Here is a 17,177-nt window from a genome sequence, read left to right on the forward strand (position 1 = left end):
GGATTCCCCATTTACACTGGGTTTGTACCCCTCCTTCTGTGGCTTGCACCCAAGCGACATCTGGGCTTGCTCAAAGGCATCAGCCAGTGTAGCCATCTCTTCTACAGATTTTACAGATTTATCCCACAGGCAATTTTTTACATCATCAGTGCATATACTCAAGAAATCTTCTTGAGCAATGAGATCAAGCAATAAGTTGTAACTCTCGGCCCTCTTTCCTTTTACCCATTTTCTTATTAGGGCACATGTCTTATAAACATATTCACTATGCCAGCACTCCTTTTAAGATTTCTGTATTTCACCCTATACACTTCAGGAATGACTCGGAACCTTTGTAAAACAGTTTCCTTACATTTAGAATATATCAGACCTTCCTGAATTGGCATTTCATTAAATACATTCAAAGCTTTACCAGACAGTTTTGCAATCAGTGTGTGGACTTTCTTGTCCTCAGGAACCTTATGAACTTCACATAACTTTTCAAAGATGGTGAAGTACTCCTCAATGCAGTCTGTCTCTTTGTATGTAGGACACAGCTGGTCCCAGCTGTGGATTCCTTGTGTGGAGGGAGATGTTGGTGACTCTAGGATCCTTCTCTGTTTTTCTAACAGTTCCAGATTGTTATTTCCTCTCCTTCTCCTTCTCCTCAGCTTCTCATTGTCTCAGCATCATGGCTGGCTTATGGGCCTCCACCTCCCTTTCCTTCAGCACCATGGCTCTTTTATGGGCAGCTCCTTCAGCCTCCCTGGCTCTTTTGTGGGCGACTTATTCTCTTTTTTTCGTTTTGCTTTTCAGCTTCCAATGCAGCAGCTGTTTCTTTTAGTCCCATCTCTGCTTGCCATGTCTGATACTGGCGATCTTTCTCTTTTTCTGCAGCTTCCAGCCTGGCCAGCTCTAACTTCGTAGTTTTGTCATTGCTGCTCATTTTTTTGCTTATTGTTTCTATTCCCCTTACCCTAAATAAGCAAACAGAAAATAACAAACTGTAACATTTCTTTGACTGTTTCCAGCCACCACACTTGAGTCTCCACTTAAAATTATGACACTAGTGCTTAAAGTGTAAACTTCACTCAAAATAACAAGCTGTGTATATACCTTGCTCACTGCACCATTGTGACAATACCCAGGGTACAATCTGGACTGTTGAGCAGCTCTCCAACATGGGCTGCTCTTTACATTGCTTCGTTGTGAAAGCTACCGCTCCTGGTTAGCTCACACACAGGTTCCAGCATGTAAATTACTCCCAGCTACACTGTATAAGTGCTATGGCCAGTCACCCTTGACTTATGCTACAGAGCAACACTAGCAAATTCCCAGTCCCAGATTTTCCCCCAGAAATTTGTGTCTTGTACTGCCCAGACTTTTCCTGGACAACACAAAGTCCATCATTTTATTAATAGAAAAGGATATGCACAAATCCTGTTATCTCAAATGGAGTTTCCCAAACACTTCAATCCAAACACACTGGTTTAGATAAAACAATAAAATAAGTTTATTAACTACTGAAAGATAGATTTTAAGTGATTACAAGTAATGAGGCATTAAAGTCAGACTTGGTTACAAAGAAATAAAAGGTAAAACATAACTAACACCTAACTTAACAAGCTAAGTGAATTCAAAATAAAAGGTTTCAGAGTGGTAGCCGTGTTAGTCTGTATCCGCAAAAAGAACAGGAGTACTTGTGGCACCTTAGAGACTAACAAATTTATTAGAGCATAAGCTTTCGTGGACTACAGCCCACTTCTTCGGATGCATATAGAATGGAACATATATTGAGGAGATATATATACACACATACAGAGAGCATAAACAGGCCATACATTTATAAGCACCCCCTCCCCATAAAGCCTTATGGGGTACACTGTCACACCCTCCCCCTGAACTTACTGCCAGAGACTTGGACACTGTCCATGGCGGAGGCAGTACCTGTAAAATTTCTGTTTGTTTCTGGTCACACTTCCTTTCAGTACCTTGAAACCATATGATGTCACTCCTGGGGGTTCTAGCCCGTTTTGGGGTTCCTGTTAGCAGTACTACATCCCTACCTGTTTGCAAGCATCCTGTTCCCCAGATGCTTGCAAACAGGTAGGGATGTAGTACTGCTAACAGAATGCAGGCAGCAATACTCGTTAACGTGGAGGTATCTTGGCATTTAGCCACCAATGCCATGAGGCGGTGTGCCTCAGTTTCCCCTTCTACACAGCAGCATAGGCCTGTTATGCTTTTGCTGCTTTTTACAGGTATGGGCTGTAAAGTAACATGCTGGTGGGGCTGTCCTGTCACCATCCCCAGCATGTATAACAGCTTATTCCACAAATCAGATATGTTCCACATCTTTAAAGGGTTTACCACTAGTGTGAATTCTTTTGTTTTAACCCATAGGTGAATTAGCAAAAGACACAAGGTTAACAGCAAATCTACAGTGGACAGGCTTCGTTCACTCAATTTGACTTGTTTAGCATCTATTGCATTTTCCCAGTTCTCTGTGCCCTCTGGTAGACCCTCTGATGCAGATTCCTCTGCCTCTTTGGGGAAGACGTCTAGTTCAGGCATGTGCTTGGGTCTTTGGCCAGGAATGGGTGTACTACAACCATACTTGTCCTCGGCCCCTCCCTTTGGAGTTTCTCTGGGCTGGGCCCCCCCTTCCTTGTGAAGTTCCTCCCATGAAGAGATTCCCCCCCCCCCATCTTGGAGAGAGAGTTTCCTCTCTTGCAAGTGTAGCAAGAACAGCAGCTTTCCCTGGGGTGCTCTGGACCCCTTTGGGCACCCCACTTTCTGTTTCCAATGGGTCAGCTGGATAGACCCCCTCATCCTGGAGACCTGACCCCCAGGTTTCCCTTAAAACCTGATCCACAGGAGAGGGGGCTGGCATTTCGAATGCATACTTTTCACCCTCCTCCTTGGAAAGCCCCTCCCCACAAAAGGTGGGTGGACTCTCTGGCCCCCCCCTGACCTTCCATTTGGGCTTCCCTCTTTGGGCTCCCCTCTGGGTCCGACACTCTTGTGTATATATATCTCCTCAATATATGTTCCATTCTATATGCATCCGAAGAAGTGGGCTGTAGTCCACGAAAGCTTATGCGCTAATAAATTGTTAGTCTCTAAGGTGCCACAAGTACTCCTGTTCTTCTTTTTTCAAAATAAAAGGTTTCCCTCACCACCAGCTCTAGCAGTCTTCCTGGCTGGAACCCTTTCAGAAAGGACCTCTCCCCCCAGGTCAGTGTTAATTTCCTTGTCCTTCAGGTATTGCTGATGCCGTGAGTAGAGAGAAAGGGAGGAGATGATTTGGAGTGTCCGTTCCCCATTTTTATACTTTTCCTTTTCTTTGAAAATCATCTCCAGCTGAGGTTCAGGAGATAGCAAGTCTGTGGGGATGGGAACGTCCAGCTATTTCTTTGCCAAAATGTAGATTTCTCGTTCGCATCCTTTTGCTGCCAAAGAATGGCTGCTTACCCAGGTGATAGTCCATTTGATTTTGTTGACACCCGGCTGAGATGCCAATTTGCTGTTTGCCTCTGAGGCACTGGTTTGTGCTTGCTTTTCTAACCATGTCTCAGCAATGTTATACAGTAGAATTTTATAACTAGATACAATGTTGCCACACATTTTACTAGGACAATAATGATCAACAAAGTATGAGTTTTAAAATGATACCTCACAAGGCATATGTCAAGGCTGAATCCCAACTCTGTCACTCCGAGTGCAGAAGTGGGACCCACCAGGATTTTAAAAATTAATACTTGCCACTCCAGGCTTGTATTAAACTCCCAAGGTTACAGCTTTTCTCTGACCTTGGCATAGTAAATGCTACCACCACTCAAATGCAACAAAACCCCCTCTGAACCCAGGAAGGAGCACTTGAGAATTCCTCCCTGTGGGGTGCCCTCAAACCCTTTCACCCCCCCTTCTGGGGAAGAGCTGAAAAAGGAAACAAAGGAAATTAGCTGTGGCTACCAGCTAATCAAACAACATGCACAAACCTCTTAGGACACCAAAAATCCAATTCTGGTCTTAAGAAAGGTAAATTTTATTAAAAACAAAAAGAAAGAAAATATATCTGGAATTTAGGCTTTTGCTAGATTTTAAAAGAGCAATTCCAAAAATCAAGCACCCAAAATTGCTTTCTTGGGGGTTCAGCTTAAGGTTTACAAGCAAACAAAAACATCTGGATTTAGCACAGAGGAGACTGCAAGCCAATAAGAAATAAAAGAAATAACCCTAATCGCATCTAGTTAAACATTCTGATCTACTTACACATTGGAGTTCAGATAGGTAGTTCTAGGCATGATCTGATGACTTATAATCTTACCCAGCTTAGCTGTTTATAGCATGGCTGCTCTGACCCTTCAGCCCAGAGAGAACAGACAAAGGGAAAGTTTCTTTCCCAATTTTAAAAAGTTCTCCCTGCCCATTGGCTCTTTGGGCAGGTGCCCACTTTTTTTCTTTATCTGGGGGACTTTTTAACCCTTTACAGGTAAAGCAAGTAAAGAACAGCTACCAAGAGGGATTTTACAGCTAAGTGGCTGGCTGGGTGTCCATCAAAGGGAGCTATCCCCCCACTTTATTTATCACAGCATACTTTGTACAAAATGTATCATAGTCTTGTAAAAAAAGGTGAACATAGGGATGTAGACTGTCATACACCCCCTCACCTTGGCTCCCCTGCTTCCTGTCCCCCCCATCCCTAACCAACCACCTCAACCCTAGGCTCACCAGACCCCTCCTCTCAGCTCTCCCTCTGCCCTCCTCCAGTTCGCCTAACACCACACACCTACCTTTCTGCCCCCTTTCCCCCATCTCACCCAATCCGCACTCCCAATTTCCCCTCTGCCCTCAGCTTGCCAAACTTCCCTCTGGCTCCCCGTCTGCTCCCAGCTAACCCAATCCCATTCAGCTAGTCCAATCCCTGACCTGCAATTCACCTGGGTGCTGATCCACTTTTCCCCACAGCTTGCTTTCTGCCAGGATGAAGGGGTTTCTCCAGAGTGGGGTGTCAGAGCCTGGGATCTGCCAGTGAAATGCTGAGCCTGGGCAGTAGGAACAGCTATGGTTGGGGAAAACTCCTATGGAGTGGAGGTGCTGGGCCCCTGTGGGATGTGGCAGCCTCCCCTTCTTTCTGTGGACCTTTCCTTCACTGCATCCCAGCTCTCCCCACCGTGTGGTGTCACCTGCACCTGTTGTTCCCCCAGCAGATCCTGGCCATGCTGCTGGCTGTGTAGGGAGAAGTAAGGAGGCCAAAACATGCCCTTACCCTGGTTCCTTTGAATAACTCAGAAGTGGAGTAGCCCCTAAAAGTAATAGGTGGGCCTAGCTTCCTGATCACCATAATTCAAGCCCTGGTGCTGCTCTTTATTTCTATTAATTTAGTTTCCTTTCCTTTGTTACCTTCAGAACTGGGACTAGGGGCTTGACCCTGGAGCAGATCCCTGCAGAGAAGGCGAGCCCCCTAAGGAGATGAGGGACCAGTCTAGGAAGTAGGCAAGGGAAAAAGCAAGAGGGCTGACTAGATAGACCAGGGATCGGCAACCTTTGGCATGTGGCCCATTAAGAAAATCTGCTGGTGGGCCAAGACGGCTTGTTTACCTGCAGCGTCCGCAGGTTCGGCTGATCGCAGCTCCCACTGGCCGCGGTTCGCCATTCCAGGCCAATGGGGGCTGCGGGAAGCAGCGGCCAGCGCATCCCACGGCCCGCGTCGCTTCCCGCAGCCCCCATTGGCATGGAGCAGCGAACTGCAGCCAGTGGGAGCCGCGATCGGCCGAACCTGTGGACGTGGTAGGTAAACAAACCAGCCCGGCCCACCAGAGTGCTTACCCTGGCAGGCCACATGCCAAAGGTTGCTGATCCCTGCCTTAACCAGTTATATTAGCAGAGATTAATAAAAGATATATTTTTAAAAATATGACAGCTGTTAGGGCATTTATATAATTTTATCCTAACTGTATCATAGTCTTTTATTTTTAAACCTTGGATTCCTGGGAGATAGCAGCATTAAAGAGGAAGCAAAAGGGAAGAAGCCAATAAATTCATTAACATATAATTAGGGTGGAACATTAATGATGTTGCATTTGGCTGCTGACAGGCCCTTAATATTAAACTGAAGAATTTGAAGCGCCAGTCCAATGGCTTGAAAATCAAAGGATGGCGATACATTGGGGTCGCAATCGGATGGCATGTGACCAGGATTTATCATTGAATTTGACCTGCCAGTTGGATCAGTAGCTTCCCTGCCCTGGGCCGGGTACTGATGGGGAGCACAATGTGAACACTGATCCATTGCCAAGCAATGCATATTGTTTCCTGGGACTTTATGGGCAACTCCTTTGCCATGGCTATCGATACTTAATAGCATAGCACTGCCCCATATTCACCATGAAAAGGCCTTTGTCACGCTGCTGCCTAAGATCCAGGAGAATAGCAACCTGCTGTTGTACGCAGACCTCTTCGACCAACCACCAGCTCACCTGTCTTCTAGACACCCTTTATGGTCATTTATGGCACCACACAGACACATTCCTTTCCATGTCAGAAAGCTGTTGGAAGAAGAACCAGCACACCTAGAAGAGCTAGCCATCATCAAGCAAGTGGAGGGACTGCAAAAAACAAAGCAACTAGGCAAAATCTGAATTTGTGTGGAATCTGCTTGGCACAACGAGTCATCAACAACAATGGTAGTTAATCACTCTCTTGTCACTGACCCAACCATCTGTCCACAAGATTTTGATCTGCCAAGGCAGCTGTGGTCATCTCAGAACAGGTTTCGAACAGTACAAGGCAACTGTGCAGCCAATCTCTTTAAATGGGGTTTTCCTAATGACCCGCGATGCAGCTGCAGTCAACTTCAAAGTATGGCACATATCATTGTCGAGTGCCCACTGACTTATTTTGATGGTGGGTTACTGGCTCTCCACCTGGCTGATGATGCCATTAAATGACTGGGCACAAGGCGCATACGCTGATGATGAGGATGGAACAGAACTCAAATAACCCCAGAACAATAGGATTTCATCATAATTGTCTTTTTGGTGAAAACATTTTTAAAAACTTTTTTCTGGTAATAGTATGTGTCCTTTATTCTTTCCCACGGATTATGCCTGTTGTGGCAGGAAGGCTTATGTGCCCCCATTACTCTAAAAGCTATGCTACTGGGATCATAATTCCTGGGAAGGTCACCCATCCCAGATAGCTAGAAAGGTAGCAGCCAGACTAAAGGCAGTCCACCAGTCCTCTTGGTAGTGTGTTGGGAGTGGGCTAATGAGTGTAATAAGTAATTACAGAAACCTACACTACTGCTCAGTTCAACAAACTCAGTGCAAAACAGCTCAAATCAAATAGAGCAAGAAGAGAGATGATGACATTAAGTGGCCAAACACACAAGGAAGCTATTCTGCTGATGAATTTGCTCTCTCCTAAATCCATAACCAAAACTGGTACATGCAATGAGTGGGCACTATGTGAGCCTGGTAAGATGGCTCAAGAAATAAAAGAAATAGACGGATGTAAAGTATATATACTAGGCCTAAGTAAAATGAGATGGGTAACTTCAGGACAAATAACTTTTTAAACAGGTTTCATCCTCCTAGATTCTGGGCCACCAAATGCCAGTGATATACACAGAGATGATATGGATCTGATATTATCTAGGAGGGCAGCCAAAAGCTTGGTAGAACAGGTAACAGTTTTGGAAAGTATAACAGTACAATTTACATCAAAGTTCAGAAAATGTTCATTATTCAGTGTTATGCTCCAACGAATTAAGCTAGTCAAGAGGAAAAAGAGAACTTCTATGAGCAGCTACAGAATATAATATACACGGTCTTGAACAGAGTGTCCTAGTAATTGGAGATATGATTGCTAAAGTAGGGTCCAACAACACTGGCAGGAAGGCCATGGTGAAAGGAATGAAAATCCTGACATGTTTGTTGACTTTTGTGGAATGAAAGCTCTGATCTTTGGATAAACTCTCTTCCCTCATCGTAATATTCATAAAATAACTTGGAGGTCACTAGATCACAGAGCAGGGAACCAAATTTATCACATTACAGTTTGGCACAAATGGAGAAGAACTTTAAAAGATGTATGTAGCAGGAATGGGGAAGATGTAGGAATAGACCACGCAGTAGTGATATCTAAATAGAGAATAAAAATAAAAACAAAGAAAAGATCTGAACAACAGAGATGTCCCATGCTAAAACAGATGACAACACAATAAGAGTTTAGAACTGGGCTAGCAAATAGATACCAGGTACTTGAAGAGTAAGACAACGAAACAGTAAAAGGCAAATGGAAATCGGTAAAGGAAGCTGTAGTAGGGTGGTCACCCACTCCTGCCTTACAAGGCTTAAATCAGCCCTGGGAGAGGGCTGAGGCTGTGAGAGGGCTACTGCTAGGAAAAGCAGCAAGCCTCGGGTGATTGGGGAACGGCCACAGATGTGGCCACGCCCCAATCAGGGCCCAGCTGGCCCTTATAAGAGGGCAGTGGGCCAGGAGCACACAGAGTCTCTCTCTCTCTCTCTCTTGATGTGGAGAGAGATGGGCCTGCCTGCTAGGAGCTAAGCAGGGTACCGAGACTGGAACAGGGCTGGGAGAAGGCAGAGGAGCTGGAGAGCTCCGACCTAGAAACCCCTCAAGGCTGCAGGCCTTGTTAAAGGCCAAAGAAAGGTACTGGGGTTGCAGAGGGAAGCCCAAGGATAGGTAGAGGCAGCAGGTCAAAACCCCCCTTGCCGGTGATGAGTGACACTTACACTGCTGTCTGCCCCAGGAAGCGGAGGCTAGTTGACGACTGGCAGTGGCCATAGACTGAGGCAAGGTGGGGATAGAGGGTGGGGGTTCCCCGGGGAGGGGAGACCCAGATCTGTGGGGGTACTGCCAGGGGGCGCTCCTGAGTGGAAAGAGCTAATTCCTTGGAAGGAAGCGCCTCATGGGTGAGTCCCGCCCTGTGACAGAAGCTTTCACTAAAAGTTGTGAAGAAGTGCCGAGATTCAGTAAGAAACAACCATTCTTTATGATATCTTAGGATACATGGCAGAAAATAGAAGAAAGTTTCAAAATTAAACTAAAACTAAATCAAGCAAGAGTACAAACACAGACACAGGAACTCCAGGAGGAATATGCCATAAATAGGCAAAGAGACCAAACAGTGTGCTAGGAAAGACAAACAAGACTTTATAGACAAAATGGCAACAGATGCACAAACCGCTGCAGCACAAAATGTGACATGAAGACACTTTATAACATCATTAAACAGTTGTCAAGAAGAAAAATAAATACCTACTGATCAGTTCAAGACAACGAGGGCAATTTTACAACAAATACATCAAAGCAATTAAATATATGGAGGCAAAACTTTAGTCAACTACTGCATGGTAAGTCAGTGGCCAACCCCCAGATATAGAGGAAGGAGAAGATCTGGAGGTCAAACTAGGACTTTTCACCCAAATGAAAGGAGAAAGGGCAGTCAATCAGCTAAAAAGTGGAAAGGCACCAGGTCAGGAAAACATTCCAGCAGAGGTTCTCAATGCTAACTTGAACACAGGAGACATTTTGATAGTCCTCTTACAAAAGATATGGGAAGAAGAAAACATACCAAATGAGTGGTGTTAGTATATAGGCTTGTTTGCCAGCCTGAGATAGAATTTTGGATATGACATTTTGATAATCTTATATCTTATACTAATATGTGTGAAGAATAATGAACAAAGAGGCTGTGTGTTGCATTTCCCACAACCAGATGGGGCTTTTAGTACAACGGGAAAAGATAAGGGATACAGCTAAAGTGTTACTGGACATGGTGGGAATGTAATATATGAGCACACACTTGAAGACTGCCTTAACTCCTTATCTCATGGCCAGGTCAAGCAACCAGTTAGGAGGGGCAATGGGGGTTGGGGAGGGAAGCATAGGAAACACTAAAAGCTGAAGAAAGGCCTGGCCTTGGCCAGAATACAACCTCACTCCTTACCCCTCCCGTGGGGTACAAAAGAGGTGGGATGAAGACCCCAACTCACAACCCGCCCAAACGGAACATGACCATAAATTGTAAGGGGTACACTCTAGGTATATTTGGGCCTGCTAAGGAGGAGGAGGTGGGAATAGGGAATGGGGACACGGTTCTACAGGGTCAGAGCTGGGAAGGGGGATACGGGGTAAACACTCTGCGGCATCAGAGCAGATATGGGGTAAATGCTCTGTGGCGTCAGAGCTAGGAACAGAACACTGGGGAACAGTGTTTGCTGGCGTGTAGAGCTATGGATATGTTTGTTTGGAACTAACCTCAATAAACATTGCATTGCCAGTACTTCAGACTACTGGTCTTCTGCTTTCTGTCTACATGACAAGAATCAGGGGAGAGGGTGAAGGGAAAGCCCTCTAACAAGTGGGAAAAGGGTCATTTAGTGAATCTGCTAAAAAAAGAAGTCCTTAGTCAATGTAAAAACTGGAGGGGCATTGAATTACTGTCTATCCTAAATAAGGTATTTACATGTATTATTCTAGGTAGAATAAAGAAAGCGGTAGATTCAAGGTTATGAAAAGAACAGGCAGGGTTCTGCTGGGAGAAATCACGAATCAATCAAACAGCACCAGTACAAATAATCATAGAACTGTTTATGGAATGTCAGTCACTGCTTTGTATGGATTTTATAGATTTCCAAAAAGCCTTTGATATAGTGGATAGAACAATTTTATGGATGTTATTACACCACTATGAAATCCCTCTGAAATGTATCAACATCATTCAGAGCTTCTATGAAAATATGACATGCCAAGTAATACATAACAGTGAATTGATAAATTCATTTGAGGTTCTACAGGCAGAGAGAAGGATATTGACTGTCACCCAGGATCTTTACTGGTGGTGGACTGGGTAATCATTACACAATAATGGGATACCATGGAACAAACCAGGGCCACCCAGAAGATTCAGGGCGCCTGGGGCAAAGCGGGGGAGCTGTGGCGCTTGCACTAACCCGGCGGCGGTCCGGGTCTTCGGTGGCATTTTGGCGGTGGGGGGGCCCTTCAGTCACTCCGGGTCTTTGGCAGCACTGAAGGACCCGCCGCCACCGAAATGCCGCAGAAAACCCGTACCGCTGCCGGGCCAGGGCTCACGGGGCCCCTGTGGGTCCCGGGGCCTGGGGCAAATTGCCCCACTTGCCCCCCCCTCTGGGAAGCCCCGGAACAAACAAGAGACATACAATGAACTTTCACAGAGAAGTTGCAGTATCTTGACTTTGCAGGTGACATCAAATTGCTATCCTATAACCAGAAAGACATGCAAGCCAAAACAAATGATCTCCAGGTCTATTCACCATTAACAGAGTTGAAAATCAACACTGAGAAAACTAAAATCATGATAATCAGCACACCACATGAAATACCAATAATATTTTCTGGGACTGACAGAGAAGCGATCTGATATTTCACATATCTTGGCAGCATTGTACGTACAAGAGGTGGAACTGACTAGGACATTAAAGGCGGAATAGCAAAAGTCAGAAATGCTTCAGCAACTCTAAAGCTGATCTGGAGAAACTGAAATCTTGCCTTTCAAACTAAACTTTGAATATTTAACACCACTGTAAAGTTCATCTTACTATATGGTGCTGAAACTTTGAGACTTATTAAGACCTTATATCTAAGCACCAAGTTTTCATAAACAGCTGCCTTAGTCAAATCCTCAATATCAGATGGCCATGAAAATCACAAATGCAGAACTCTGGAGGAGAACAAAAAAACTTAATAGGACAGGAAATTACGAACAAAAATGGAGATGTCTAGGACATACATAGAGAAAGATACAAATAACATAACAAGACAAGTATTGGATTGGAACACCCAGTAGATGTAGAACTGAAGACTATCAAAATGACCTAGGAAGAAGCTATGACTGCAACAGGGGACCAGCAAAGATGGAAGGTATGTTTTGTATGGCATAGAGGCGCATGAGAAAGAGAGAGAGGTGTCTTTTATACTCATTAATGATTTTGCATATATGATATCAGAATCATTAAGCACCAACATTTAGAATTATCATGGTCATATGTATGTTTCACATGAAATGTTGTCTTGTAAATTTATTAATGCAAAATATTATCCCACTATTTATCACAGTTATACTTCTGTCTTGCAGTAAGTCAGGACCTAGCTGTGTTTTATTGTGTTGCCCCCCCCCCAAAAAAGAGAGTCCCTCTCTGTGCAAGCACAGTTTAGGGGCATGGTTAAAACATGTCTAAGTCCCAGCTATAGTACAAAACAGAATTATGTTTCAGCTATGTCAAGATAATAATATACTTGTAACTGACAAGTTGTATGTACTTGACATATACTTGTACACTCACAAAAGGCCTTGAAGAAACTAACATGTCATGAGTTCTCTTTGAAAACATTATAGTCTTCCATATTTCTTGAGGCCTTGGACCCTTGATTTGGAAAATTCCACTGGTCCTAATTTAATCTACAGCATCCTGATTAGAGTAGGCCATTTATATGCTAGAACCATAAAGGATGAAATACAAGCTAAAAAAAATAAATAAAAAATAACCACTGAAGCTTCTGCTGGAAATAATTTTTATGTAAAATACAGATACTCATTTTCAAATACAGCATTAGGCAAATTATCAAAAAATAATTTTAACAGTCTAATAAAACCAATCCTCTAAAATGAAAATTATCCCTTGAGGTTTTTGTTTCCACTAAAGAAATGCCTCACAACAGCACTGTCACATTTTGTAATGTGGTATCATTGTAACACATCTCTACAGTACATTACCCATTAGAATTACTGTAAGCTTTCAGACAATATCAGTGCCTGAAATCTTTGCTACTGGTAAGTAAAACCATAGAAAAGGGGACATGTTGGGAAGTGACATAGTAATGGAAACTGTATTAAGGAGTCTAATCATCACTGCATAACTTTACAAAGAAACTATCAGAAGGAATTGAACCAATTCTAATAAATCAGTGTTCAGGATTTCAAACCCATAAACTGATGAATACTTAAAGTTACCGTGTTATTATTCTGAACACCAACAAATAATTAACTTATATCTTCCTTCCTTAGGATTCTTGTCCTTTTAACTATGATCCAGAGGGTAGCTTTTATGTTACTATTATCTCTATTATTCTTTGAATAGAAACTGCATTTAGGTTTGATACATAGTTCACATGCAATAGCTTGCTAGCTGCTTCTAAGATGTGACGTGAAAGGTAGTATTCTGATAAAATGGCCAGGCAGTAGGGGAGCAGAAATAATTGTGTCATTTTAAATGCTCAACCTTTCAGTTTTTCAATATGATATTTATCATTGAGATTCACCATTTGGGCTTAGTATATAATAGTTTTATATAAAGTTACTGATTTTCTTAGTAGGTAACTTCTTTCTTGCTTTTGTCCAAAATGTCACTGATTCAAGTTATATGCTAGGATACATATTGTTATCACAGTGGAGTATAACTGGGTAGTACACAGTTAAAATACTATTATTCATATATGATGTGAAACAAAAATCTCTTTTTCTTTATCTCTCTAATTTGTATCCATTTGAAAGCTGCTATTTTGTGTGTGTGTGCGTGCGTAACCCACACACCTTCTGGGTGTGGTGTTGTGTCCCACTTAGGGTATGTCCAGACTACCTGCCGTATCGTACTGATACATACTGAGACGTAGCGATTGATTTATCGGGGATCGATAAATCGCGATATATCGATCCCCGAACGCGCTCCCCGTTGACTCCGGAACTCCACCGGAGTGAGTGATGGTAGCGGAGTTGACGGGGGAGCCGTGGCCATCGATCCCGCGCCGTGAGGACCCAAGGTAAATCGATCTAAGATACTTTGACTTCAGCTACGCTATTCACATAGCTGAAGTTGAGTATCTTAGATTGATCTCCCACCCCCAGTGTTGACCAGCCCTAAGTGGCACTGAGACCACTTAGAGAAAGAGATGAATGTGGCTGCTCTACAGCCATAGCTAACAGCCACTTGGCTTTGGCTCGTGCTTTAAGCTCCAGAGGTCCCCAGTTCAATCCTGCCTGCTGACAACTAGAGTCTGTCAGTGTTACAAGTGGGAGCTCGTCCGGGATTTCAACTGGGAAGACTCTAAGCTTGGGATGCACTTCCTCAGCTAGGGGAAGTATGTAACCCAAACATCTCCTGGGTGTGGTGTTCTGTCCCATCTAGTGGCACCGAGACCACTTAGAGAGAAAGAGATTAATGAGTCTGCTCTGCAGCCTTAGCTGACAGCCTGTTGGCTTTTAGCTCATGCTGTAGAGGCTCATGCACTAAGCTCCCTGGTTCAATCTCGCCTGCCGATGACTGGGATCTGTCAGCATTACACGTGTGTCTGTGCATGAGCCCTGGCCAGAAAGGACCACTGTTCTAAGGCTGCATGTAATCAGATATGGCCTGATTTTTAGAGGTGGTAGACATTTTTTTTATTGAAAAGTTTGATTTTTTTTTCCTTTTTGGTAGAAAGAAAAATTTCTATAGCCATTTTTACAAAAATACAATAAAAATGTCCCAAGCATTGTGCTGAAGGAATGTGTAGTAAGGGGGATGACTACAGAGTGGGGGATGAAAAGATAGCTTTAAGCCATCTTCAGACTCCTCATACCCTTCATTCTCACCTGAGGGCTAATTGATACTGCTTGTCAATGCCGGCTAGGAATTAGTAGGGTGCAAAGGAGCTCCAGGCATATGCCATTTTCCCAGGCCAGGATCCGTACACCAGCTGTCATTAGGAGGCACAGCATAAGTGTCATTGTGATAACACTGCTCTACAGCCAAAATGCTTCTGAAATAAATGTAGTCAAACTTTACTAATTCTGGGTCACTGAGAACGAAAATGATGCTTAAAATTGTTGATTGGCTCTAGTTTTCAAGATAAGCTATTGGGTCAGTATATACGACCCTTGACTGGGGAATGGCAGAGGATAAGTGAGTTATAAAGGGAAGGGATCTCAATTTAAACCAGAAATGACTAAAATACATCTTTGACTGGATCTATGAATAAATCTATGACTGCGTTTGGACAGTACTTGCTTTTTAGGCAAAACAATGAATGATGCAATCTGAAGCTGGTATTGTGTCATACATGATATGAATTGCATCATGTTATTCCTGGAAGTCATGGATGATGCAATCATAACGAAGCTTACATCACTCTGCTGAACAAATTGCCCTAGATCAGCTCTAGAAATCATACAGTGTCATGCTCTCTTATTTGTCAGTGTTTGATTTTGCAAAGGGACACATTTCTGTTTAGCCAAAGTGAGCAGAGAGGCCTCGTACTTGTGTGAACAGTGCAGATAACTTCTGCTATGTTTGTGGTGAAGTGACTTTTGCATCACAAAAGCGCAGTATAACCACTATGGTTAAGAAAGCCTATCACCTTTATTTTAGCTGCAAAATTGGAGATCAGGACAAGAGGTGGGCCCCACACATATGCTGCAACACTTGTGCAACAAATCTTCGCCAGTGGTTGAACAGGAAAAGGAAATCTATGCCTTTTGCAGTGCCAATGATTTGGAGAGAGCCAACAGATCATCCCAGCAATTGTTACTTCTGCATGGTGCCTCCAGATGGGAAAGGTGTGTCAAAGAAGAAAAAGTGGACTGTGCATTATCCAAACATTCCATCAGCTATATGCCCAGTACCCCACAGAGAAGGACTGCTGGTTCCTGATGCACCAGGATCATTCTCACTTGAGTCAGATGAGGAAGAGAAAGAGGATGAAACTTCTGGTCCTGAACCATCAATGTCACAGGACCCACATTTTCTCTCATCCTCCTCCTCTGAACCATACCTCATAACACAAGGTGAACTGAATGACCTTGTCAGGGATTTGGAACTACCCAAGAGTAAGGCAGAGCTGTTGGGCTCCAGACTACAGCAGTGGAATCTCCTGGCAGGTGATGTTAGGGTTTCCATGTTCCGTGACCGTCAAAAGGATCTTGTCCCATTCTTCTTCATGGAAGGTGATCTTGTAGCATGCAACAACATCGATGGTGTGATGGCAGCCCTCAACATCGTTCACGATCCAGATGAGTGGAGACTGTTCATTGATTCATCGAAGACGAGTCTTAAAGCTGTTTTACTGCATAATGGCAATGTTTTGCCATCAATTCCAGTTGGTCATGCAGTCCATATGAAGGACCCTATGACAACATGAAACAACTTTTGAGGTGCATAAACTATGACCAACATCAGTGGCAGCTTTGTGGCGATTTGAAGGTTGTTGCTCTCTTGCTTGGTCTACAGACTGGATACACAAAGTACTGTTGTTTTCTCTGCGAATGGGATAGTCGTGCAAGAGATTCCCACTACATCAAGAAAGATTGGCCACTCCGACAGTCATTGGAGCCTGGGAGGAAAAGTGTTCAGCATCCACCACTTGTTGAATCAAGGAAGATTTTGTTACCACCCTTACACATCAAGCTGGGTCTGATGAAGAACTTTGTCAAGACCATTGACAAAACACAAGCAGCTTTCAAGTACCTCCATGGAAAATTTCCAAGGTTAAGTGAAGCTAAGATAAAGGAAGGTGTCTTTGTTGGTCCTCAGATTCGTGAACTTCTTCGAGATGATGCATTTGACCATGCACCGCGTGGCAAGGAAAAGACGGCATGGAAAGCCTTCCAGTTAGTGGCAATAAATTTTCTTGGAAACAACAAGGCAGACAACTATAGGTTGTTGGTGGAAAACCTCCTCAAGGCATACAAAAGCCTTGGTTGCAACATGTCACTAAAGAAACATTTTTTGCACTCTCATTTAGATTTTTTTCCACCGAACTGCGGAGCAGTGAGCAACAAGCACGGTGAGCGATTTCACCAGGATATTGCAACAATGGAGAAACGCTATCAGGGCAATTAGAGCCCATCAATGATTGCAGACTATTGCTGGACAGTGACAAGAGATGCTCCATTTAATGAATACAAGAGACAAGCCAAGAAGCGCCAAGTAGACACTGACTAGGACTAAACTATGTACATAATAGTTTTTTGCCTTTTGTTTCATAATAAATTTTATTTAGATATTTTGCTGATTTTTAAAGTGTTACATAAACAGGAGAGGTGAAATATTATCATGTAAAGCTACCATAAACACATGAAAAGACCTAGGTTTACAATTTATGATTAAAACTCTACTATCTACACAATATACATAGACAGAAAATGTTGTTTTAAT

The 17,177-nt window shown here is 43.5% G+C and overlaps 1 protein-coding gene across 1 annotated transcript in view; it reads right to left on the reverse strand.

The window, feature by feature from the left end:
* Nucleotides 1-736: 736 nt before the first annotated feature.
* Nucleotides 737-17,177, reverse strand: part of LOC128834283 (uncharacterized) — a 188,956-nt gene continuing 172,515 nt past the window's right edge. Inside the window, exon 3 of the mRNA XM_054022892.1 lies at nt 737-956. Coding sequence (XP_053878867.1) covers nt 737-956 — 220 coding nt within the window. The remainder of the gene's footprint in view (nt 957-17,177) is intronic.

The sequence above is a fragment of the Malaclemys terrapin genome, chromosome 3, assembly GCF_027887155.1.
Source record: "Malaclemys terrapin pileata isolate rMalTer1 chromosome 3, rMalTer1.hap1, whole genome shotgun sequence".
Lineage (NCBI taxonomy): Eukaryota > Metazoa > Chordata > Testudines > Emydidae > Malaclemys > Malaclemys terrapin.